This window comes from Balaenoptera musculus, chromosome 9 (assembly GCF_009873245.2).
Source record: "Balaenoptera musculus isolate JJ_BM4_2016_0621 chromosome 9, mBalMus1.pri.v3, whole genome shotgun sequence".
NCBI lineage: Eukaryota > Metazoa > Chordata > Mammalia > Artiodactyla > Balaenopteridae > Balaenoptera > Balaenoptera musculus.
The window spans coordinates 66,451,166-66,476,842 of NC_045793.1; the positions used below are offsets into that span (position 1 = coordinate 66,451,166).

The 25,677-nt window shown below is 35.8% G+C and overlaps 2 protein-coding genes across 2 annotated transcripts in view; one reads left to right on the forward strand and one right to left on the reverse strand.

Annotated features, from left to right (window-relative positions):
• THSD7A (thrombospondin type 1 domain containing 7A) overlaps positions 1 to 25,677 on the reverse strand; it is a 741,583-nt gene that overhangs the window by 642,632 nt on the left and 73,274 nt on the right. The window lies entirely within an intron of this gene.
• Positions 20,793 to 21,839, forward strand: LOC118900547 (histone deacetylase 2-like). The gene has a single exon (XM_036862949.1). It carries the CDS (start codon positions 20,793 to 20,795, stop codon positions 21,513 to 21,515), a length of 723 nt encoding a protein of 240 aa, XP_036718844.1. The 3' UTR covers positions 21,516 to 21,839.

Below are 25,677 nucleotides of genomic sequence, written 5' to 3' on the forward strand. Positions count from 1 at the left end.
TACTCAATCTTCATCAGTAAATCAGGCAATTAAACAGATAATTCTGCAGGTAGAATTGGGTTAATTTACATGATGATTAAAGATGAGCATATTCTGAGTGTTTCTGTGTAGGCTAATTCATTCTTACAGGGCCCTGGAAATGTTGTTTTAAATGACCACAGGAATATAATTTCAGCTTTATTACAGAATTCTCTAGCAACTTAAAACAATGTACAATATGACATCTTAATTGCAAATTAACTAAAAATCAAGCCAACAACTTTATTTTTACTTTTAAATACGATGAGTTTAGTATTGGCTTAGGAAATTTTCTTCTAATTGCTTGGTTTTTATATATTTTTATCAGCAATGTGGAAACAAATGTTAATTGTAATTTTTCTTTAACTGTTAGCTTCAGCTTAAGGAAGATAGATTAGCTTTTAACTTTAAAATCTACCCCCCTTTTTTTGCCAATAGTAAAATATATTGGCAAAATAGAATCAAAAAATCACGTTCACTAAAATATCCTTTTTTCCATGATTTTGGAATGTCAAGGTTTTAGTGTGATCCTCTCAGTAGAGAATATAACATTGGGGAGTGTTTTTTTTCCTCCCAGAGAAAATGAGAATTATTCTGGATCATGAGAGGACAGCATAGAGGGTTTTGTTTTGTACTGTTTAGGGGAGAACATGTGACTAGGGTAAACATATTTAATTAGTCGGCATTCTCAAGACCCTAAGGAGTCAGGCTTATGAAAAGAACAATGTTGTAAACATAATACAGTAACTTAACAGCATTAAAGTAAAAAACGTTATCTAATGTGTATTTTTGAAAATCCTTTATTTCTCTTCCATTATTTACTCTGAAAATCTTTAAGACAGACAAATTAAAGAATCCTTCACAAGAACGTGGAAAAGGAAGACGAACCTTTATTATTCTATGATATGTAGCGTAGGAGACATACACCTACTGAATTTTAAAATTTACTGGCCAAAAGATCAGCAGAAAGAAGCTGTCCATAGATATTTCTTGGCAAGCCCATACTTTCTATCAAGCACTGTATCAGATTCATTCACAGTAATTCATTTTCTCCTCACTGTAACGCCATCAGAAACATTTGCTGGAGTCAGATTAAAACTCCAAGAAAGGTTTACACCAGCCTCGTTTTACCTCTATGGTTACCAAGCTTTCGTAATATGATAGCCTAAGAAACACAGAAGGATTGAGGGAGTAAGGGGACAAGCTTTCAGTAGAAAAAATATTTTAAGTTTTTCCCTCTCTTTAATTTTCTCTCTTGAAACCTCTTTTGTTTCCTTTCTTAGAGCTCTCCCTGTTAGGTTCCTTCCTTCTTCCTCATAAGGCCACCATTTTCCAAGCTGTAGTCTATATTGTAGAACTCCAAACACCAACCAAGGGCTCATGGGAAATGATGCATAAAGAAGATGGCTAGACCTATCTCTAGCATGGCTAAAACACTCCTTATTTTTTACACTGAACCATGCCAAGTGTTTCATGGTCAGGTTCAAGATCTCAGATTTCCTGAAAACTCCAATAGCCATATGCTTAAAGTCCCCCAAATCTAAAATATAGAGCTGTATTACTTATGAAGTAAATAAAGCTACAGCTGTGTGTGAAAATTAACTGGAGAGAGAATTCAAAGCACTGAGTCTCAGACCTGGCTGAACATTAAAATCACTTTACGACTTAAAAAAAGAAAATGCAGAAGCCCAGTCTTCTTCCACATCCATTAAATCAGAATCTCTGAGGAAGATATTCAGTCACTGGTAATTTTTCTAAAGCTCCTAGGATGATCCTAACATTCAGCAAGGTTTGAGAGCTAATGATATTAAATCAGAAGAGATTACTTATCCTTTAGGAACTCCAGTACTTGAAAGCTATACTGAAGGTGATGAACAAGTAAAGATGGGATGGAAATCAAGGCATGAGACAGTTTAAGTATGTGAGAAATTGAGACTGGAAGTAGAACCATGTTTCTTGAGTTTGTAAGCAGTGGTGATTGGATGAGGATATGGATTTGGGAAGAGTTTTTAAAGATGAGAGATATTTTAACATACGTAAATGCTGATGGGAAAGATCCAGCAGAAAGGGAAAGATTGAAGGTATGATTACAGAAAAGGGAAAATCCATCTTTAAGGTCTCAGAGACTGGATGAAGAGTTGAAATTCAGAGTACACCAGAGGGAATCGATACCATAAAAGAGAGTATCTCCTCTCCTTCCTGTAAAGGAGGAAAAATGGAAAATATGGGCCCAAAGCATGTGTACATGGTTTGGAGAAGGTGAGAGCATTCCAATAGAATGGCTTCTCTTTTTCCTCTAAGGTAGGATCTAAAACTATATGGGGGGTGGGGAGACGGGGGGAAGTGAACCTGTTTTACAAATAATGAATATTTTCCAGGTTATGAGGTAACAGAAAATATGTATATATTGATCTTTGCCTTTGGTTCCTGGCACAGAGCTCCTGAAAGCCTTGTAACATCCTAAGCAAAAAGAATACTAGGAGCATCTCTTGTTCTAATATTTGTCTTTGAACCCATCCCTCACACAGGGCTCAAAACCCTTGTAAAATGTTTAAGTGATAAGAGCACTAGGAGCATCGTTTGTTCTATTGACACGACTCTGAATAGGGTCCTGGATGGCTTCTGGTTGGATGGGAGTCACCAGAAAGACCAAGCCACGATTAGAAGCTTGGAATTTTCAGCCCCACCCATCATCCTCCAGAGAGGGGACAAGGGCTGCAAATTTAATTAATAATTGATCATGCCTATGTGAGGAAGCCTCCATAAAAATCCCTGAAGTACAGGGTTCAGAGAGCTTCCAGGCTGACAAACACATCTACACTGGGAGAGTGACACAATGCAACTCCATGGGGACAGAAGCTCCTATGCTTGGAACCCTCCCAGACTTCACCCTATGTATCTCTTCATCTGGCTGTTCATCTGTATCCTTTATTCTTTAACATACTGGTAAACCTAAGTGTCTTTCTGAGTTCTGTGAGTGCTCTAGCAAATTTTGGAACCTGAGGAGGGAGTCATGGAACCTCCGATTTGCAGCCAAATCTGACAGAACCTGGGAACCTACTACTTGCAACTGCCATCTGAAGTGGTGAAGGGACTTAGCCCTTAACCTGTGGGATCTGACACTATCTCTGGGTAGATGGTGTCAGAAATGAGTTAAATTGTAGGACACCCAGCTGGTGTCACAGATAATTGCTTAGTGTGGGGTAAAGCCTTCACACAGTTGGTGACCAGAAATGAAATGTATTGTGTGAGCAGTAAAGGAGACACACACAAGAAGAAAAAAGGGAAGAATTGGGTTTTTCCCCACCTGGAAAGAAAAATACCTGAGTTTTTCCTACACACAGGTATTATTAACTGATTTAATTCTCAAAACAACTCAATGAAATAGGTACTGGCGTCCTTCGTTACAGCTGAGGCAACAGAGAAGGGTTGGGTAATCTGCCCAAAGTCTGCCCAAAGACATGGTCTGTAAGTTTGACTCAGAAGCATGAGCTCTTAGCCACCACACCCCCTGTCTGTCAGCCAAGGTACCTCACCACTGAAGACTAGGGTGAAATGCTCTCCCACATTAGACAGACCTCATTCGAATTCTATTTCAACATTTACTCACCTTTATAAAGGTATATAACCATTTCCAGACTCAATTACATTAGCAAAATGGAAATAACAGGACTTTCCTTACAGAGATGTTGGGAAGAAAACTGAGATTCCAATGGACATTACACAGATATAGACTCCTATTATGTGCAAGGCACAGTTCTAAGTACTGTGGGCTACAGAAATCAATGGAAAAGGCAAATTTTTTTCATGCAGTTTATGTCCTAGAGGAAGAGAAGAAGAATAAGCAAGTACACAAATTCCATGGAGTGGGGGAGATTTCTCTAAATTCCCAAGCATTTAAAATTTCAGAGACATATCAACCTCCAAACTCCCCTCATTCTCAAATGATGCTTCTGCTTTGCATAAGGTTAGCCCTTTTGGGAAACAGTCTCCTTTTATGATTTTCATCATATCAACAAAACTCACACACAGTAAGCATTTGTGGTATTGAAAGAAGAGACATCCTTTCAAACAAAACAGAAAGATAATCTTAAGGTTTTGCAAAAAGATGATGACAATAACTAAAAGAAATTTGATGTACCTATATTAATAATAAAAAATGTAGACTTTAAGAATGATTAATCACTAATTCATAGTGATAAAGGAAGCTATCATAACCTTAAATTTGTTTGCATCTATTAACATGATTTCAAAACATATAAAGCAAAAACTGACAGAACTAACAAAAATAGTTAAATACATAATCACTGTGGAAGACCTATGTGTAGTATTATCAATACATAATTATCAGTAACAATATGAAAGGATATGGAAAATCAAAAAGATAAAGATACAGAATATATAAACAGCAGAACTAATATATTTGACATATTTAGAATACCATATCCAAAAATGAAAAATTTAAGTGCAAATTGAACATTTAATAAAATTGACAATATATGCCATAATGCAAGCCTTAACAAACTTCAAAGAATTTAAATTATTCAGAATATATCCTCTAACCAGGGTGAAATGAAGTTAGAGGATAAATTAAAACAGACAGAGTGAGAAAGAGAGAGAACTAGATAGAAATTCCTGTATTCCTGGAAATTAAACAATACTAAATAATGCATGGAATGAAGAAGAAATTTAAACAAATTATAAATTATTATTAACTCAAAGATAAACCATTTCACAATATGTGGGAGGTAGCTAAAGCAGTATTTTGAGAGAAGTTTATAGTTTAGAATGCCTTAGCTGGGAAATAGAAAGCTTAAAAATAAATTATGTATCCTTTTCTTTCAAGAAGTTAGAAAGAAAAAAGCAAATCAAACCTAAAAATATAAAAGAAACTAATAAAGAGATACAAATCAATAAAAGCAAATTTTAAACTTCAGAAAATACTAATGAAATTGTTTAACCCCAGCAAGACAGAGTAAAGAAAAGGAATAAACACAAACTACAGTATAAAGAATGATGAAGGGTAATATGTTAACATTTACACTGTTCCTAGCTACATCAAAAAAGATCAAAGAGTATAAACAATTTTATCAGTAAATTAGAATATCTGAATGAAATATACAAATTCTTCAAACTAACACTGTAGAAAGATGAAAACATATATAGAAAATACGCATTACGTGGTATCAAGTAAAGAAGTTGAATCTGCTATTTAAAACATTCTCACAAAGACCCTAGGTCTAGATGTCTTCATCACTGAAATCTTTGAAATCTTTAAGAGATAAATAACACCAATTTAATAAAATGCTGTTTCTGATAATAGAGAAGAAATTTTCCCCAATTCATTTTAGAAGGCCAGTATAATCTTGATACCAAAACCTGATAAAGACGTTACAAAAAAGGAAAATTATCAAGGGATCTTTCTCAAGAACATAGAGGCAAAAATCTTAAATAAAATAAAAGCAAGTTAAATTCAGCGATAATGGGAAAAAAATAGTACACCATGACGAAGTGAGTCTTATTCTATGAGTGAAAAGTTCCTTTAACAATCAAAATAAATCAGTATGATTAATTACATTAACATAAAAATGAGGAAAAATCATATATATTTCGATAGATGAAGTAAAAGAATTTTACAATAGTCACCACCATTTATGATTTATAAAACCTCTTGGCAAACTAGAGATAGAAGAGAATTTATGTCATGAAGAATATCTAACATGTTTAAGGACTGAAGCAAAAAACTGAGGCACAAGAGATTACGTACTGTATGATTTCATTTATATAAATACAAAAGCAGGTAAAACTTATCTATGCCATTTCAAGTCAAGATATTTATTACCCTTCCATGGCCAATGAATTGATCTTGGCTTTCGTTTTGATTTAAACACCCCTCAGCTTGACTCAACTTTAGACAGATTTCTTCTTGACTATAAGCCCCTGACCTCCCTTTTTCACTTTAGAAAAGTGAAGTGAGTTCTCTCGCTTTAGAAAACTTGCTATTTTAAATTCTTTCTCTGCCTCCTTAAGATATAAATCTTCTCCCAGCCTCTTGCCAGTTTTACAACCCAGAAATGTCTCTCTCAAAGACCTGGAAGCCATCCCTTTGAAATGTTATCATCCAAAAAGACAGAGTGCTCCCGCTGGTGGGTAGAAGCCATAATCACCGATTAGCAAACACTTGGCCTAGTCACTTTGACCAACTACCTCACCAATGTCTCTCTCACTACCTCACCTCAGTGCTTACAATCTCTCCAGCCTTTTGTTTGAGCAGAGTTGAGTTCCACCTCTCTCCCGTATTTCCAGTCTTGAATAGACTCTTCCCTGTCTAACTCGTCCAGTTCAATGTTCCTTCACAGTTCTAAATAAAGGCTTGGGCATAATCCGTAAGATACATAAACCATGGTAAATCCTACATTCCTATCCTCCTGAGCAGTACATTTTATAGTTGTCAGAAGTATAAAACCTTAAACTTTTTACCAAGAGGAAAGTGAGGCTACAAGAATGAGAATGGAACTGATGAGAGAAAGTTTGAGCTGAAGTTTTCTACTTCACTATGAAGAGCATGCTGAGCTAATCAACCAATTATGCCAGAAACGTAGACTACATAACTTTATTCAGGGTTCAGAAGGAAAAGCTACAAGAATATGCTGTTTTCCAAGACATGGTTCTTCATATGGTCTATTATTTATGACCTAATTATACCTATCACCCTAATTTTAACATTAGATGAATTTTTAAAATAGAATTACCTGAAAAAAGAAAAATTATCTTTTATACTTTTCTATAAAGGATATTAATTAATTAAAAAAAAGACTTCATGGTCTTGATTTTCATTTCTCGTATCAAAGATAAGTCATTTGACCCTCATATTACTATTATTTGTTTAAAAAGAGCTTTACTGACAGAAAAAATGAGTCTCCCTTTTGTTGCTTTTTTTCCCCTGCTCTCAATTTTGTTCCCACACCAGAAACATACATTTATTTATCCAAAAGGGGAAAAATGAAAGTAATAAAACAGAGAAAATACTGCTCTAATCTTAAGTTTATTTTCTCATTATTCAAGGTCAAATACAACAGCCAAACAAGCTTAAAGTTAACTCTAAGAAATGCAATAAACCAATAACTTATAATTCTCTTAAGGGATATAAATTGCTGAGGAGCTTTTTATATTTTAATGGAAAAAATAAATCTAACATGATGATTTACAAAATGTTCCCACAAAATAGTATTCAGTAAATTATTCTACACAACCTCACATTTGTCATAAAGCATGGCTATTTTCTTAAGCATATTTAAATGCGATCTCAACAAACAATCTTATTTTCCAAACTGCTTTTTTTGGTCACATTTCATTTTAGCAGTGAGGCACATCTCATTTGCTCCCTCATGAAAAGCTATATTTTGGCTATCTTCATTTATCTATAAGCCAACCTGAGTCAACAAATAAATTAATTCATCTGCTCTGCTTCTAATTTTTAAGTTGCCATTTGGCATAGTTCTCCAATTAAGGTATTACAAATCATTATATGCTCCCCAAAGTCCTTCAATGTGTATCACACACTGGATCAAGTGCACATTTAGGGAAAATTCTCAAAGCACAGATTGCTGGTTCCCATAAGTTTTTTGTTTTTTTTTTAAGTATGTCCTTCAACTGCGTGACAGAAAGACCAATTTTAACCTTTCTAATATTTATTTCCATTTTGCTTTGCAGAAGGAAGGTACTCAGGATATGTAAGAGTGAACTGACTTTGCTCTGTTCTACTTCTCAATTATTTTCTCAGTGTTACACTCCCAACACTTACACTAGTTATCAACTGGTTTTCTTTATATGGATGATGCTGTTAAATGATTTTCAGAGAAAATTATAAGCAGCAGAAACTAGTCAGAAATGCAAAAAATACTATCATTTGATCAGAAATTTTCCTAAAGTGGATTTTTATTAATGTAACTACTATTTCAGCATTGAGGTTAGTAGCTGACAGTGTTAAAAGTATATACCCAAAAATGCTCAAGAATGATTACAATGATTACAACCCTACCTGGAGGCCAGGATGCTATTGGGACATCAATAATCTCAGCACCACATTATGTGGTAGGTAAGTGGAAAAGTCACATTTAAGAGGTTAAAGGAAGTCTCTTTATTATTTGCGTCTAAGTAAGCCATCAGCTATAACCCAGTTGTACAGCACAACCTTCTTATAAGTTGTCTTCAATTATATAAAATGGTGCTCATGGAGTAAAGAGTTTAAAATCATTCCCTCAATAAGAGATGAAAGTGACATTAATAGAATTGGTTTACTTTGACTGGAGTTTTTCACATTCAACAGGACCCCAAAACAGGTTATTTCATACTCTAAGCTGAATTCTATTGGCATGTCTTAGAGAAGGGACCTAAAAAGGCTTTTCAAAGTGGTGATATATGCATACAATAGACTTAGACATCATAGGAAAAGACACATTTGGTCTGTACAACCTGGATAATACCATTGCACTATGGTTTAGCTTTTGTCACTCTTCGTCACAGAGGTGATATGGAAAACGGATCATTAGGCATTGACTTGAGAAATGGAATATGGTAACAACACAAGAGAGGCAAGGGCCATTGAAAAATGACCCTTTTAGAACAGACAAGAAAATCACAAGCAGTAATTGTGCACACAATTTGTTTTTTCCTCTCTACCCTTTTTTTTTTTTTTAACATCTTTATTGGAGTATAATTGCTTTACAATGGTGTGTTAGTTTCTGCTGTATAACAAAGTGAATCAGCTATACATATACATATATCCCCATATCTCCTCCCTCTTGCATCTCCCTCCCACCCCCCCATCCCACCCCTCTAGGTGGTCACAAAGCCCCGAGCTGATCTCCCTGTGCTATGCGGCTGCTTCCCACTAGCTATCTATTTTATATTTGGTAGTATATATAAGTCCATGCCACTCTCTCACTTCGTCCCAGCTTACCCTTCCCCCTCCCCGTGTCCTCAAGTCCATTCTCTACATCTGTGTCTTTATTCCTGTCCTGCCCCTAGGTTCTTCAGAACCATTTTTTTTTATATTCCATATATATGTGTTAGCATACAGTATTTGTTTTTCTCTTTCTGACTTACTTCACTCTATATGACAGACTCTAGGTCCATCCACCTCACTACAAATAACTCATTTTCGTTTCTTTTTATGGCTGAGTAATATTCCATTGTATATATGTGCCACATCTTCTTTATCCATTCATCTGTCGATGGACACTTAGGTTGCTTCCATGTCCTGGCTATTGTAAATAGAGCTGCAATGAACATTGTGGTACATGTCTCTTTTTGAATTATGGTTTCCTCAGGGTATATGCCCAGTAGTGGGATTGCTGGGTCGTATGGTAGTTCTATTTTTAGTTTTTTAAGGAACCTCAATACTGTTCTCCATAGTGGCTGTATCAATTTACATTCCACCAACAGTGCAAGAGGGTTCCCTTTTCTCCACACCCTCTCCAGCATTTATTATTTGTAGATGTTTTTGATAATGGCCATTCTGACCGGTGTAAGGTGATACCTCATTGTGGTTTTGATTTGTATTTCTCTAATGATTAGTGACATTGAGCATCCTTTCATGTGTTTGTTGGCAATCTGTATATCTCCTTTGGAGAAATGTCTATTTAGATCTTCTGCCCATTTTTGGATTGGGTTGTTTGTTGTGCAGATAATTTATACAGAAGGCATAGCATGTCTACTTAGAGTAAGCTCATTTAAGTCACAAGACTTTTGACAATACTATGAAAAAAGAAAACAATAAGTTGAATATCAATGGACTTCACAGACAACTTCAATCCCCCTTTCAGGCCTTGTGAAGCCCAAATTAATCTTCATGCTTCTGAAAATTCACATGAGGCTTATTTTCTAGTTCTACTCACTGACATAGCTGGCAACATGACGACATCACCCACAACGCCAACTGGATCATGACTTATTCTCCCTCTCAGCCAAAACATTCTCGTTCCTTGAACATGCCAAGCTCTTTACCACATTCTTGTCTTTGCACATGCTAAATCCTGCCTCGTGTTGAACAGATGTAATCAAGAATCTCAAATGGGTTCATCCTGGATTTAGGGTATCCCTAAATGCAATGACAGTTTCTTTATAAGAGAAAGGCCAATGGAGACTTGTAATAGAGACAGTCTCAAGACAGAAGGCAATGTGAAGACAAAGGTGGAAACTGGAGTAATGCAATTACAAGCCAAGGAACATCAGGGACTGCCAGCTCCCATGAGTAGCCAGGAGAGAGGCATGGACCAGATTCTCCCTCAGGGCCTCCAGAAGGAACCAACCCTGCAGACACCTCGATTTTGGACCTAAGGCCTCCAGAACCAGGAGAGAATAAATATCTGTAGTTTTAAGCCACCAAGTGTGCGGTTGTTATGGCAGCCCTAAGAAACTAATACACAGGGACATGTCCGCCCTCTTCTTGGATGGTCTTTGCTTCAGGTATGCTTAAGGGCCTCCTCCCTCAGAGGAGCTTTCTTTGGCCAAACCATTAAAATAGATCTCTAACCCTATCCACCTCTGTCACTGAATCCTATTTTTATAGCATTCACCACAAGTTACAATTACATATTGATGTGTTTATCTATTTACTGCCTGACTTCCACACTCAACTATAAGCTCTATAAAGGCTCTTTTTGATTTTCTTTGTTCGGTTACACACAGTGTGTCCAGCAACTCATACACGCTTAGCACAAAGTTGGGTTCAAAAGTCGTTGCTGAATACATAAATATATTCATAAATGAATAATCTACCTATAAAATTCAGCCCATTCACCAGTTTATAAAAATAAAGCACACATAGAACATTCATGAGCACAGAATTTACTAAAGAATGGAAGACAAAGAGATAAATTGTATCATCCACTATACAAGTAACTCCATATCCTAGCTATCTCTGTTCTCAAAATTCCTTTAGGTAGTTCCACAACTATCGGTTTCTCTTGACCTTCTCCCATACAGTGCTCCATCTCGTTTTTTCTTTAACTCATGTTTTTTCTGATCCCTTCTCTATTATCACATCTCTGCCACCTAACACTTGGGAATAAAAAAATTCATATTTTATGCAGAGTTTTATTCTCTAATCTTAACCCTAACCGTAAACGCCAGTGTGTCACCTCCTAAGACATTTTCCCTTGTTTTTAAACATTTACAGGTTGCTTCTTACACATCAATGACTGCTCTGTTAAGAAAAAAATATTCACAGGTAAAAATAAGGCAAAGGGAAAGCAGCATAGCTTTTGAATTTCACATGGAGCATTGTTTAACCCGTCCATCTAAGAATTATTTAATTATCTAAGAGAGTATGTCTTTGATTGACTTAGTATACATTATTAATTAAAAGCCAAAGGAGGCAAAGTTACAGGTTAATTTGTAGATTTTTGTCTGATAGAGATGCAAATGATTTCTGTCTGGTAGAAAACATAATTCCCAAGTTTATGGGCCACTGCCCTGCAGGACATTAACCAGTTAGGTAACTAGCCTAGCCATTCTTCCCCAACAATCTTTCCTAATGCCAACATAGCTCTCTTCCTATAAGCAGCTGCACAAATGTCTGGCATGTGCTCATCCTATGAGAGTCACATGACAGACTTATTTTTTTTTTTGGCCACACAGCACGGCTTGTGGGATCTTAATTCCCCAACCAAATCCGAACTCTCCGCAGTAAAAGCACAGAGTCCTAACCACTGGACCACCAGGAAATTCCCATTCTGGACTTTAAAAAATGGTAGTCTAGCAGTTGTAAGTGCTATAAAAACATTAACTCACCAATTACTACTTACCAAGATTTTTTTTAAGGAACTAAAAATTTTCCCCTCTAAACTGAGTTGTACTGCCAGCTCTTAGGATACCACCTTAGTAAATTTCCCACACACACACCACTTAATACATAGCATTAAAGGGTTTAGAAGATCAATAATAAAGAAGATAAAATGCTATACAGGATTTGCCTTTGCTTTACCACCAAGTAGTAGACCACATTTTCCCAACATTTCCACTCTCATTTTTACTGATTAAAGTCAAAGTTATTCAAAGAAGCAGTCACATGGAAGTCAGAAAAGTGCTCTCTCATTCACACTAATAATATGTTACAGAGGTAGCTAGTCAGCATGGCCTGTACTCATCGTGATGCTGCCCACCACTCCCGCAGCATCCACAGCCAAAGTTACCTCTGGGCAACAGGTCTCTGTGGAAATGGCACTAGGTCAGGGAGAAAGTGTATGGCAGGCCACCTTCTTTAAATATCTCCCTTCATTTTGGAAAACATTCCTGAAGCATCAAGTACAAATAATCTCAAGCAAAGCCATTGACAGATTTATGATAATCTGCTTTTACCATCTTGGGTATTTAAATTAGAACAGTCATAATCAAAACCTGAGCTCTTCAGCTTATATATTATAAGCATACACATGCACACATTTAAATTACAGCAATCATATTAAAGAAGTAATCTGTAGTTACAGTAACTTACAGCAGACTATCAATTTGACTTCATTAAACTTGAAGATTTCATTACAGAAAAGGGTACCTTAGTAATGTTATTGATTCTTTAAAATTTTTAATGTGTGCATCAAGATTACACACTGAAAATCAAAATATCTACTATCCTTCACTTAGCATTTGTTTTTAAAATAATGGGGACATTAAAAACACTAATATCATAGTTGTATTAGGACATCAGATAAAGAGCCGGCATTATTACCAGATGAGTGTATGTGTGTGTGTATTCATACATACTATATATCTACAACATATTCTTTTTGCCACATACAGACTACTAAGGATGAAATTCTATTATTTGTTTATAAAATATATTTTGTGGTACATTTTCTTGACAAATGATTAGATTCAAGCATTAATATGAAAAATAAATTATTTTACTCTCTACAGTTTCATATGCAATTGTAGGTCATTCATAGAACAGAATCAAACATACAAAATAATGTTAATATAGAATATGTGATAATATTTCACTATTCAGTAAAAAGGCTCTGTAGGCAGAAAGAACAGAAGGCATGGTTTGTTTTTGCTGTTTGATTTTTTACTTGCTTTAGTGACATTTAGCCTGAGTAGTAGTATCATAGGATATTTTGTGTGTTTTCTCAGACTCATCTAAAGTATGCTTTTTGAAGGGAAGTCTTCAAATATAGGAGCCTGCAAATATGCATGCGAGGGTTCTTTCCCCTAAATTACAGAACTGCACCTGCATAAGTGTTCTAACCAGTAACTAATAAATCACGCACAATACGGACCATTCACCAGAAAAAAACAAAAAGAAAAAGAACTCTAAACAGTAATTATACACACAAGATATCTGCCAGTAGTTTCAACATGGTTTTGATCAACGATATGCTGCTCTATTCCTCATCAGCACCAAGGGCCACCAGTGCTGAGCAAGACCCATCAGGTACCCCCAAAAGACCTAAAGACTTGGTAGACAGTAGGAAAAAAAAAAAAAAGTCAGGTAGAAAGGAGAGAGGCAAAAAAAAAGTGTTAAGAAAGAAAGAATAATAAGCTAGAAAAGGATGAGAGATCCAACTAATGACGTGTGCCAAAAGAATGACGTTCCAATGCCAGCCTGATGTCGTTTTACATGAATGTTCATGCCTGCCTGGTCGTTACATAAACTAGAACTACAAATCTCTCCATTCTTTATTCAAGGGAAAGTAAATAAAAATACTGCAGGCTTTGTGTTTGAACTATTTATCTGTTACACATAAAGAAAATACTATTTTTCATTTTGCTGAATAATATCAGAAAGGCCGGAAGAAAATGTAGACATTTAACTAAATCTTGTCGTTAGACAATGTGGGCACAGGGACCTCCCTGGCGGTCTAGTGGTTAAGACTCCACACTTCCACTGCAGGGGGCACAGGTTCAATCCCTGGTCCGGGAACTAAGATCCCGCATGCCACACGGCGCAGCCAAAAAAAAAAAACAATGTGAGCACAATAACTGGCAGGAATCAACTCTCCCTTTCTCCCTATCCCTGGAATTAACCAGAAAATTCTATATGTATCAGCAAACTGATCTGTGTACATAATACAAATTGGTTATATTTTCCATAGTCCCTTCATTACTCAATGTATTATTTAGACAATCTACTAAGTATCAGGCATTCTGCTAGGTGATATGATACATATATATGCTGAATAAAACCCTGTACTGATGGAACACAGAGCTAATGTCAACAGACATTAAACTAATAATCCATCAATAATATATAAATGTATATTTAAAATCTTGATGACTACTGTAAAGTTAAAGTGTTAGGATAGCGGTTGAGTATTAGGATAATGGTTACCGGGGTGGAGGGCACTTTTCCACATGTATATTTTACTACACATTAAGAAGTTTTAAAATGTTGATAAATCTCAGTGGAGATGTCAATTAGGCAACTGGATGCATAAGTTTGGGTTTTAAAAAAATGTTCTGTATTAGAGCATAAGTTATCAGATTCAAGCATGTAGGTGGTGTTTAATACCACAGAAGTGGATCAGAAAAACTAGAGAAAGCTCACTGTTGTCTTCCAATGCTATCCTTGCAAGAAATATTTAAATGTTAAAATTGGGTGTCAATCAAGGGTAAGTTACTTAACTCTTCGATTCCATCTTTTAGTCAATGTGCTATTTAAATAAAAGTCATATTTAGCAATTCCCACCTCTGCCTCCAAGTGCTATCAATGGAGCTAAAGTAAATTTAAAAACAATGCCATTTCTTGCTTATTTGAAATGAGGAAGGACTGATGGTGGGGGGGGGGGCGCTTTTCAATGCAATCACCACCGGTTCTTTGATTTCACATTATTGCAAGAAAAATTAAAAATTAAAGTAACTGATTGGGGGTTCAACAGTAATAAAAACAAAACTCAATTGCTAACATTTATTTCTCTTATTCAAACAAATATCTAAGAATGTGAATGCTAAGAAGGAACAATGCTAAGAAAAGAGAGTCCCAAAATTATGGGCAGTATTCTTACATAATTGGTAATGAACTAGTGTTCCTGAGCATAGGCTTTGGATGCATAAAGGACTGGGTTCAAATCCTGGAACCCTCAGATATCTAGTAGCTCATATACATTATGTGTCTTTCAAAGTTTGAATTTTCCTAAATGTGAAATGCTGCTAATAATTCTTATTTCACAGGGCTAATATAAGCTTTAGTTACTTATGATAATGTTAATAAAATACAGATTCAGTAGAGTCCACAGAATGATCAATTTTATTTTAAAACTCCACTCACAAGAATACCAGGACAAAGAGATAATTCGACTTGACCAAAACCAAAACTATACTTAATTTCTTCTAATCCTCAACGAAGCAATTCTTCTAAAATGTCATAATATTCTGCTATTTAGAGTGAGACATAATCTTAATTATCTTCACTATGAAGAAAAAAACAGGATAAATAATTAAGACATACTTCTGTTTATGAAAACCATTTCTTTCACTTAAAGATAACTAATGCTTCTTCAATTCTTATACACAATATCTGATTGCACGAGCTACCCTGAAATATCCAGAATAAAACAGAAACAGCACAAAAACTGAATCTGAAATTGGAGAATGAATAATATTTACATTTTTGTGTGTTTCTCCATCCATGACTCTTTAGACTGTCTAAGAAATCTTTAGAAAAAAATCACTATCCTGATACTTGACTTACCTCTAGACTTTTTGACCCCTGAAGCATAAAGGATTGACACTTCTAAGACAGATTTTGATTATTTATTCTGCTTTATAGATAAGCGGGTCAAGACTATCGTAAGTGAGATACAACAGCTCAAATATATCCATCACCCTTAAGAAATACACTCAACCAAAGATGTTTCTCAAAAATTCTGAAAACCCCTTATCACACATACCCATATACCTTCCCAGATAAGAGTTCTAGTTATATATCATGTATCCTGAAAATCACTCAAGTCACATTTACATATATATGTATTTCATTTTCCAACATGTATTTAAATGATCAAGACATCCACCTAAGATTACTGAATATGCTGATATATGCAACATGATGAATTCTTTTGCATACCTTCATGCAAACTATTCTATCATTATGATAGTGTCCTCTTAGCAATGGAGCTACTGTACATTTATCAAGAAAAAAGATCAAAAATCATCTGGAGAAAATTTAAATCTGTATATTAGTTATCCTAATCCAACACATTTCTAGGATTCACATTTCTAAAAGGTGTTCTTGGCTAGTTCAAAGAATTAAGTTACCGTGTCCGATGAAATCCTTTGCCTTTTTGATAATATTACCACCTGGACTGGTTTCAACCAACTCTTATGTTACTGGTCTTTGCTGACTGAAGTTCAGAGTGATCGAGTTCACTACACTTCAACACAAAAGATCAATATTGAAAGGCAACATGCAGCTGGGTTCCACGCTCAGTCACTATATCAGTTGATAAAGCATCACTTGTATAGACATAACAGCAGAAATGGGACCCCCAAAGAGAAAATGTAGAAACTGCTATCTTGTTCCTGAAAAGCAGAGAATCACCGATAAATTTGAGTCACTTCTCATTTTTATGGCAGCTATTTGAAAATTATTTACATAATTTTCATATGGACTGAGTTCAGCAGAACTGTTGCAAATGTTCAGTGGTAATCCATTGACCCAACTGAATCAAAACTTCAAATTAGGTCAGCTGGGTCACCGAAACTGATCTGTACAACAGATTAATTTCAGCACAAGTCAATCCAAAACCATCCAATTTTCAATTCTGATTTTAGTTCTCTAATAATTAATATCCTTTGAATGCCTCTTATTGAATATAATTGACAACCATTAGAAAAAAGTATCCTGGGAAATTTGTTTCTAGGATTCTCCTGGAGAATGCAGGGAAAATGTATAAGTGGGTAGCAATGATTCCAAGTTTATAACAGAAACCTAGCAGATGAAGTGCTAGCCTACACATTGGATAATAAGGCTTCTGATCTATGAGAAAAACTGCTCTGCTTTATTCATAATCAAAGAATAACAAATGTTAACAATGATTTAAAATAGCAATGAAATTTATTGTTGTTTTTCATCATTGTCTAAAACAGTGGAAAGTGAGAAAAAAACATAAATATCCACCTCCTGGAGCACGATTAATCCAGGAAGTAGAATGCCAGACAAACAGTTAAAATGAAAATATTGTAATCGAAAGAAGTAAAGTAGATGGAAAATTTTTTAATATTTAACATACTTGTGAGGGAAAAAAATGTAGCAGAACAGGACATACAGTAGCAACCAGTATGATCCCATTTATGTAAAATATAACTTTAATGCACAAGAAATCTGGAAGGATATATGTATGTAGGTATGTGTATATATGTATGTATATATGTGAACAGAGACTGACATTCCAATATATATACAGTTTTCACTTGGTTTAGCTTATTTGTTACTAGTATGTCTTTTTATGATAAAAAGAGGTATTTTTCCTTTTTTTATTGAGGTATAATTGATATACATTGTATTGGTTTCAGGTTTACAACAAAATAATTCAACATTTCTATACATTGTGAAATGATCACCACAGTAAAGTCTAGTTAACATCCATCACCATACATAATTACAGAATTCTTTTTCTTGTGGTGAGAAATTTTAAGATCTACTTTCTCAATAACTTTCAAATAGGCAACATATAGTTGCCATGCTATAAATTACATCCTCATTTCTTATTTTATAATTAGAAGTTTGTACCTTTTGTCTCCCTTCACCCATTTCACGCACCCCCACACCCCTGCTTCTGGCAACCACCAATCTGTTCTCTGTATCCATGAGGTTTATTTTTGTTGTTTTGGTTATGTTTTTATTCCACATATAAATGAAATAATACATTTGTCTTTCTCTGGCTTATTTCACTTAGCCTAATGTTTCAAGGTCCATGCATGATGTTTTAAACAGCAAAATCTCATTCTTTCTTACAGTTGAATAGCATTTCATTGTATATATATAATGCCTTTATCCATATATCCATTGATGGACACAGGTTGTTTCCATAACTTGGCTACTGTAAATAATGTTGCAATAAACATGGGGTGCAGGTATCTTTTCAAGTTAGTATTTTAATTTTCTTTGGATAAATACCCAAAAGTAGAATTACTGCATCATACGGTAGTTACATTTTTAATTTTTTGAGGAACCTCCATACTGTTTTCCATAGTGGCTGCACCAATTTACATTCCCAGAAACAGTGCACAAATGTTCTCTCTTCTCCATACCCTTCCCACCACTTGTTGACTCTTCTCTTTTTGAAAACAGCCATCCTAACAGGTGTGAGGTGATACCTCACTGGGGTTTTGATTTGCATTTCCCTGATGATTAGTGGTATTGAGCATCTTTTCAGGTACCTGTTGGACACATCTGCACGTCTTCTTTGGAAAAACATCTATTAAGATCCTCTACCATTTTTTAAATTGGATTTTTTTTTTTTTGCTATTGAGTTGTATGCATTCCTTATATATTTTGGATATTAGCCCCTTATCAGATATATGATTTGCAAATATTCTCTCCCATTCAGATGGTTGCCTTTTCATTTTGTTGACTTCTTTTGCTGTACAGAAGTTTTAGTGTGATGTAGTCCCCTATATTTTTTTTGCTTTTGTTTCCTTTGTTTTTGTTGCCAGATCAAAAAAAAAAAAAAAAAAAAAAAACACAAACACACTGTCAAGACCAATGTCAAGGAGTTTATTGGCTATGTTTTCTTCTAGGAATCTTGTGGTCTTAGGTTCAAGTCTTTAATCCATTTGAGTTAATTTCTGTGCATGGCATAAGAGAGTGCTCCAGTTCTCCCAACACCATTTATTGAAGAGACTCTCCTTTCCCCATTATATATTCTTGGCTTCTCTGTTGTAAATTTTTTTTTTTTTGAGATTTTTTAGATGTAGACCATTTTTAAAGTCTTTATTGAATTTGTTACAATATTGCTTTTGTTTTATGTTTTGGTTTTTTCGCCACGAGGCATGTGGGATCTTAGCTTCCTGACCAGGGATTGAACCCGCACCCCCTGCATTGGAAGACAAAGTCTTAAGCATTGGACCACCAGGGAAGTCCCACTCCTTTGTTGTAAATTAATTACCTATATATGTGTGAGATTATTTCTGGGCTCTCTTTTCTGTTCTATTGATCTGTGTGTCTGTTTTCATGCCAATACCATACTGTTTGATTACTAAAGCTTTGTAATATAGTTTGAAATGAAGGAGTGTTGTGCCTCCAGCTTTGTTCTTTCTCAAGATTGCATGGACTATTCAGGATCTTTTGTGGATTCATACAAATTTTAGGATTGTTTGTTCTATTTCTGTGAGAAATGCCATTGAATTTTTCATAGGAATTGCACTAAATCTATAGATTTCCTTGGGTAGTATGGGCATTTTAACAATATTAATTCTTTGAATCCAAGAGCATGAAATACCTTTCCATCTATTTGTGTCTTCAATTGCTTTCATCAATGTCTTATAGCTTTCAGTGTACAGGACTTTCATTTCCTCTGATAAGCTTATTCCTAGGTATTTTATGATTTCTGATGCAATTGTAAATGCAACTGTCTTCTTAATTTCTCTTTCTGGTAGTTCATTATTGGTGTATAGAAATGCAACAGATTTCAGTATACTGATTTTGTATCCTGCAACTTCACTGAATTCATTTTTCAGTTCTGTTTTTGGTGGAGTCTTGGGTTTTCTATATGTACTATCATGTCATCTGCAAATAGTGAGTTTTACTTCTTTCTTTCCAACTTGATACCTTTTATTTCCTTTTCCTGCCTAATTGCTCTGACTAGGACTTCCAATTCCATGTTGTTAAATAAAAGTGGTGAGAGTGGCCATCTTTATCTTGTTCTTGATCTTAGAGAAAAAGCTTTCAGCTTTTGCCAATGAGTATGATATTAGATATGGGCTTATCATATATGCCCTTTATTACATTGCGGTACATTCCCTCCATAAGAGGCATTTTTAATAGAAATTTTTACAGTAATTTTATCTAGCTACAGAGAAAGATTATGAGGATAAGGATGTTGTTACTAGCAAGTAACCAAAAAAAATCTCTAACTCCCTGGTTTTGTGGAAGGCAGGGCAGGGATATATACTGTTTAGGGCTATGTTACAAGCCATTACTTAGAACAAAGCAAGTATTCAAGAAATATCAACTAAGTGAATGAATGGTCAAAAAGTCTTATGATAGGAGGAAAGAAATAAGACAACAGATGTATCACACTAAAAATAGGACACAGTTAATTCATTAACGAAAATTGGACTTTCCTGGTGGCACAGTGGTTAAGAATCTGCCTGCCAGGTCGCAAGTTGGCGCCGCTGCCACCCCCTGGTCCGTGCTCTCGGCCACTCAGCCGGGCGGTACCGAGCCCTCCCGGCACTCCCCTCCTCTCTTCCCTCCGGTCCTCCAGCCTGCCTTTCCCCGCGGCACTGCCACCACCCCCCACCTTCGCCCCAGCCCTCTTCTCTCCCCGCCGAGCCGCGGCAGCAGCAGCAGCAGCAGCAGCCAGAGGAGGAGCCGGAGGTGGCGGTGGTCGGGGAGCCCATGGCGTACAGTCAGGGAGGCGGCAAGAAGAAAGTCTGCTACTACTACGATGGTGATATTGGAAATTATTATTACGGACAGGGTCATCCCATGAAACCTCATAGGATCTGCATGACCCATAACTTGCTGCTAAATTATGGCTTGTATAGAAAAATGGAAATATATAGGCCCCATAAAGCCACTGCTGAAGAAATGACAAAATACCACAGCGATGAGTACATCAAATTTCTACGTTCAAGTGGTGCTACAGTGTGGTGCAGACTCACTATCCGGTGATAGACTTGGTTGCTTCAATTTGACAGTCAAAGGTCATGCTAAATGTGTAGAAGTTGTAAAAACTTTCAATTTACCATTACTGATGCTTGGGGGAGGTGGATACACAATCTGCAATGTTGCTCGATGTTGGACATATGAGACTGCTGTTGCCCTTGATTGTGAGATTCCCAATGAATTGCCATATAATGATTACTTTGAGTATTTTGGACCAGACTTCAAACTGCATATTAGTCCTTCAAACATGACAAACCAGAACACTCCAGAATATATGGAAAAGATAAAACAGCATTTATTTGAAAATTTACGCATGTTGCCACATGCAACTGGCATCCAAATACAAGCTATTCCCGAAGATGCAGTTCACGAAGACAGTGGAGATGAAGATGGAGAAGATCCAGACAAGAGAATTTCTATTCGAGCATCAGACAAATGGATAGCTTGTGATGAAGAATTCTCAGATTCTGAGGATGAAGGAGAGGGAGGTCGTAGAAATGTGGCTGATCGTAAGAAAGGAGCAAAGAAAGCTAGAATTGAAGAAGACAAGAAGGAAACGGAGGACAAAAAAACAGGTGTTAAAGAAGAAGATAAATCCAAGGACAATAGTGGTGAAAAAACAGATACCAAAGGAGCCAAATCAGAGCAGCTCAGCAACCCTTGAATTTGAGAGTCTCATCACTTTCAGTGAGAAAATATTGGGAAGAAAAACGTTTTCTTTTCAAAGACTTCTGGCTTCATTTTATACTACTTTGGCATGGACTGTATTTTCAAAATGGCTTTTTTGGGTTTGTTTTTCTTGGCAAGTTTTATTGTGAGTTTTCTAATTATGAAGCAAAATTTCTTTTCTCCACCATGCTTTATGTGATAGTATTTAAAACTGATGTGTTATTATGTCAAAAAACTGCTCTATTAAAGAAGTAATTGGCCTTTCTGAGCTGATTTTTCCATCTTTTGTAATTATCTTTATTAAAAAATTGTACTTGGATTGTCTTTTGTCTGTTTATTACATCATGGAGTCTTTTTTCATAGGCTAATGACATGACTGTTTCTGTAGAAATAGAATACACTAGAGGTGGAAGATACTGATTTGCAACTTCAAAGACATCCATAAACTATTTCTTTAGGAAATTACTGTATTTACAGTAATTATTATTTCTTCATGTAATAGGAGTTCTACAGTCTTGTTCTCTATAGCTTAGCCAGTCAATGTTGTTGAAGATTGATATCTCATTATCATAATTTATCTCTGAAATTAATGATACAAGCTATGCAATTGAGATATAGGAATTATCTTTGAGCTGAACCAAAGATTCTCAAAAACTGGAAATGGAGATTCTGAGTTGAAAGAAGAAATCCATAATCAGAAAAGGAAACTATAGCTTCCATACTGAGCTATATGTGACTCTTTTGCCAATCCCCACTATATACCAAGTAGACAAGAAATTGTATGGTTGTGTTTTACTAGAACTTTCCTGTGTTTATATTAAGGCTAAAATAAAACCTGCTGTTTAGATTAAAAAAAAAAAGAATCTGCCTGCCAATGCAGGGGACACATGTTTGATCCCTGGTCCGGGAAGATCCCACATGCCACGGAGTAACAGAGTCTGTGCGTCACAACTACTGAGCCTGCACTCTAGAGCCCATGAGCCACAACTACTGAGCCCACATGCTGCAACTACTGAAGCCCAAGCACCTAGAGCCCGTGCTCTGCAACGAGAGAAGCCACTGCAATGAGAAGCCCGCGCACTGCAAGAAAGAGTAGCCCCTGCTTGCCGCAACTAGAGAAAGCCTGCACACAGCAACGAAGGCCCAACGCAGCCAAAAAAAGGGAAACTGAGTTGGATACAATATTAGATAACATCTGAAATTTTCCCAGGAAATTAAGTCATGCCAAATATTACTTTACAAATATTTTTACTTTCATTTTTAAATAGACATCAGTATTAGTAATCAGGACATAGCACAAAAATACTTAGATAAAAACTACAAATTTTAATTGGTGTTATCTATTTCCAACACTTAAGTTACTAACATCATATGGAATATAGCAGAATAAGCTGGCTAGGTATTTGACATCAAAACAAAGCTCAGCTAGAATGTTAAATCAGGTAACACATGTAAGGCAGAACAACTGTCATGTACTAAGCAATTAATGTCAACTAAGTTTTTTTTCCTGGTAATGTAAAAATATTATTAATTGCATTTCCCAAATAAACACAATTTGAAAAATGTGAACATATTTTTCACTCTATTATTTCATATAAAAGTGAATCTTAACTTTGGTCACCATTTTGTATTGTTACCTTCTAACTGCTGTATCATGATAATAACACTCCCCACCATTTCCAATAACCTAAATCAAATCAATCATAGGAAGAGAAAAGTGAAATATATTTAAGATAATCCCCCACATACACAAAAAAACAGATCAAGAACCCAGAAATTTTTCAATTATTTAGAAATAATAGTTCAGACTACCTTCACTCTCCAGCAATGCAAAAGGACTGGTTAGTACATAGGGTTCAAATACGGATATGGAGATCTACAATAATTTGCCATCATAATAGTCTCGAGGCTTTGAATTATCTGCCATCATAAACCAAGGTATACCTGAATCAGACATTTCTCTGGAACTTACTGTGAAAGGTTCTTGACTTCAGGAACAACAGCATGTTTGTCTTTGTGTCCCTAGGGCCCCTAGCACCGTGTCTGTCTGGCACATGACATCGTAGGTAATGAATGAACTCATGAATGGATAATGGTATTTCATTTGGAACAGTGGAGGGATAAGATGCAATTCTTGTTACTCCACATATCACTAGATCATTCTCCTTCCCATTCTAAGACCCTTGGAAAGGAGGTAAAGTCCAGCAACAAAATGATGAAAATATAGTTATAGCAAATAATTTTAGAAGAATAGCAGGAAAGGGGAAGATATTTGGTAATGATAGGGTCAAGGCAATAGGCAAAGAAGAAAAGAAAAAAGCCATCTAGAAACATAAAGATGAAATGAAAAGGAGATATAAGAATGGTAGGTACCAGGGGTGAGGAATAGGTTCTACCTGTTACAACGGCCAGTAACAGATTAGTTAAGGATTAGGACTAAAATAGCAAGTTTCAGCTAACCAGAGAAAGAAGAAGATACCACAGTATAGGTAAAAGAGAATTCAGAAAAATTAAAGCTCTGATACACATTATTTATCAAAATATTACAAATAGTCTAAGAGTCTGAAGGTCTTGTTTAATAACAGTTGAATATGTGAAGTTCATTTTCATAAGAGGAAACTATACTATTTTGTGGCTATTTACAAAAAATAATCACATTTGTGAAAATATTCATTCTTTGAGGAGAGCAGCCATGAGTGCCTTTGTACTTTTTTCAACATTAACCAAAAATAGTTCTGAGAAGATTCAGAGATCTAAGTGACTGAGACTAATCTTAATTATTCTCAAAGAACACATAGATGTTCTAAGCTAAATTTCTTAGATTATCTTATGATCCTCCCTTCATAAACAAAAGCATCTATAATTTTATTCTAGATTATCTTGAAAGTTTGAAAAAATAAAAATAAAATGAATGTTCCATAAAGGTATGTGGAAACATTCCTATATTTGACAGAGGACATAAAATCTACACTGATTAGAGCGGGAATGAAGAAAATGAGTCTCTCTTAGAGGCTATGTTTCCTGGTTTACTAATTTCAGCACAACACTTGACAAATTATTTTTTAAGAACTGATTTGGTGCACTGAATTTCTTTCCCATCCCTATTATTCATGAAGAAATCTAGAAACTGAAGAGAGGCAAATAGACATAACCACCTTTCACTGCCTGTTAATGTAATACAATTTTTCACATAGCCCAAGGCAGAAAGGCGGATGCTCTTGCGTTCTAGTAAGATCAGAGTCATTAGTTATTTGTTTATTACAAATAAGGTCAAAGTTATGTTAATAGGAAGAATATGAATTTCTCACAGAGACCAGATGGGGACCTTTAGAAATAAATGAGTCATCACAGTGGGAGGTGTGTTTGATTTCGAATACTTTGGGTGAAAATAAGCTACAGCCTGGAATAAAAACCCCTACCCCACAACATCATCTATTTCTTCTGTCAAAATGGGAAACAAAGTCTTCATTATTCTCCTCTAACAGCCAAAAGACACAGAAACCCTAGCACAAAGCATCCATCTCTGCAGGGCCAGCAGAAAATCATCAAGAAAGGTGAGAAAAGCCTTCAGCAGATGCTTTAGGCTACAAAATTTGAAAAACACAAGGGATAATAGGAAAGAGAGGGGTTAGGAAATTCTCTGTATTTGTGTATGTGTGTGGTTGGGAGGGGAGCCTCCAGACAAAAGAAAAGAGGCTAGAGTGAGAGGACTGAAGGACAGGGGCAGAAAATGAAGACACTGAAGTTTAAAATGTTCAGGTGTGACATCTACCCATTCCACGGTTCAAGACCTAGTCCAAGTCATTGATCCTGATGTGACAAGCAGTCGGGTAGCTAAGCCACCTCATCTTCCACCTACTGAACAAAGCAACAGGTAACTTTGGGTCAACTACCTGAAGCCTACAGTAAATTCATTAAGTTTCCCTTAATATTTTACATATTCACTTTGGGAACAGGAGATTATAATAGAATCTAGCATACAGAAGGTATAGCCCCATCCCCATGCCATAGGCAATAGCAGACTTCAGCAGCATCCTAAATGTGATGTACTAGCTATGACTGAGATTTATCCACAAGGCCAAGTAAGGTAGGTCAGGCCTCCCCACTTTCATCCTTTTTCTAAAAAATGGCTTGAGGCAACAGAGGTATGTAGATGG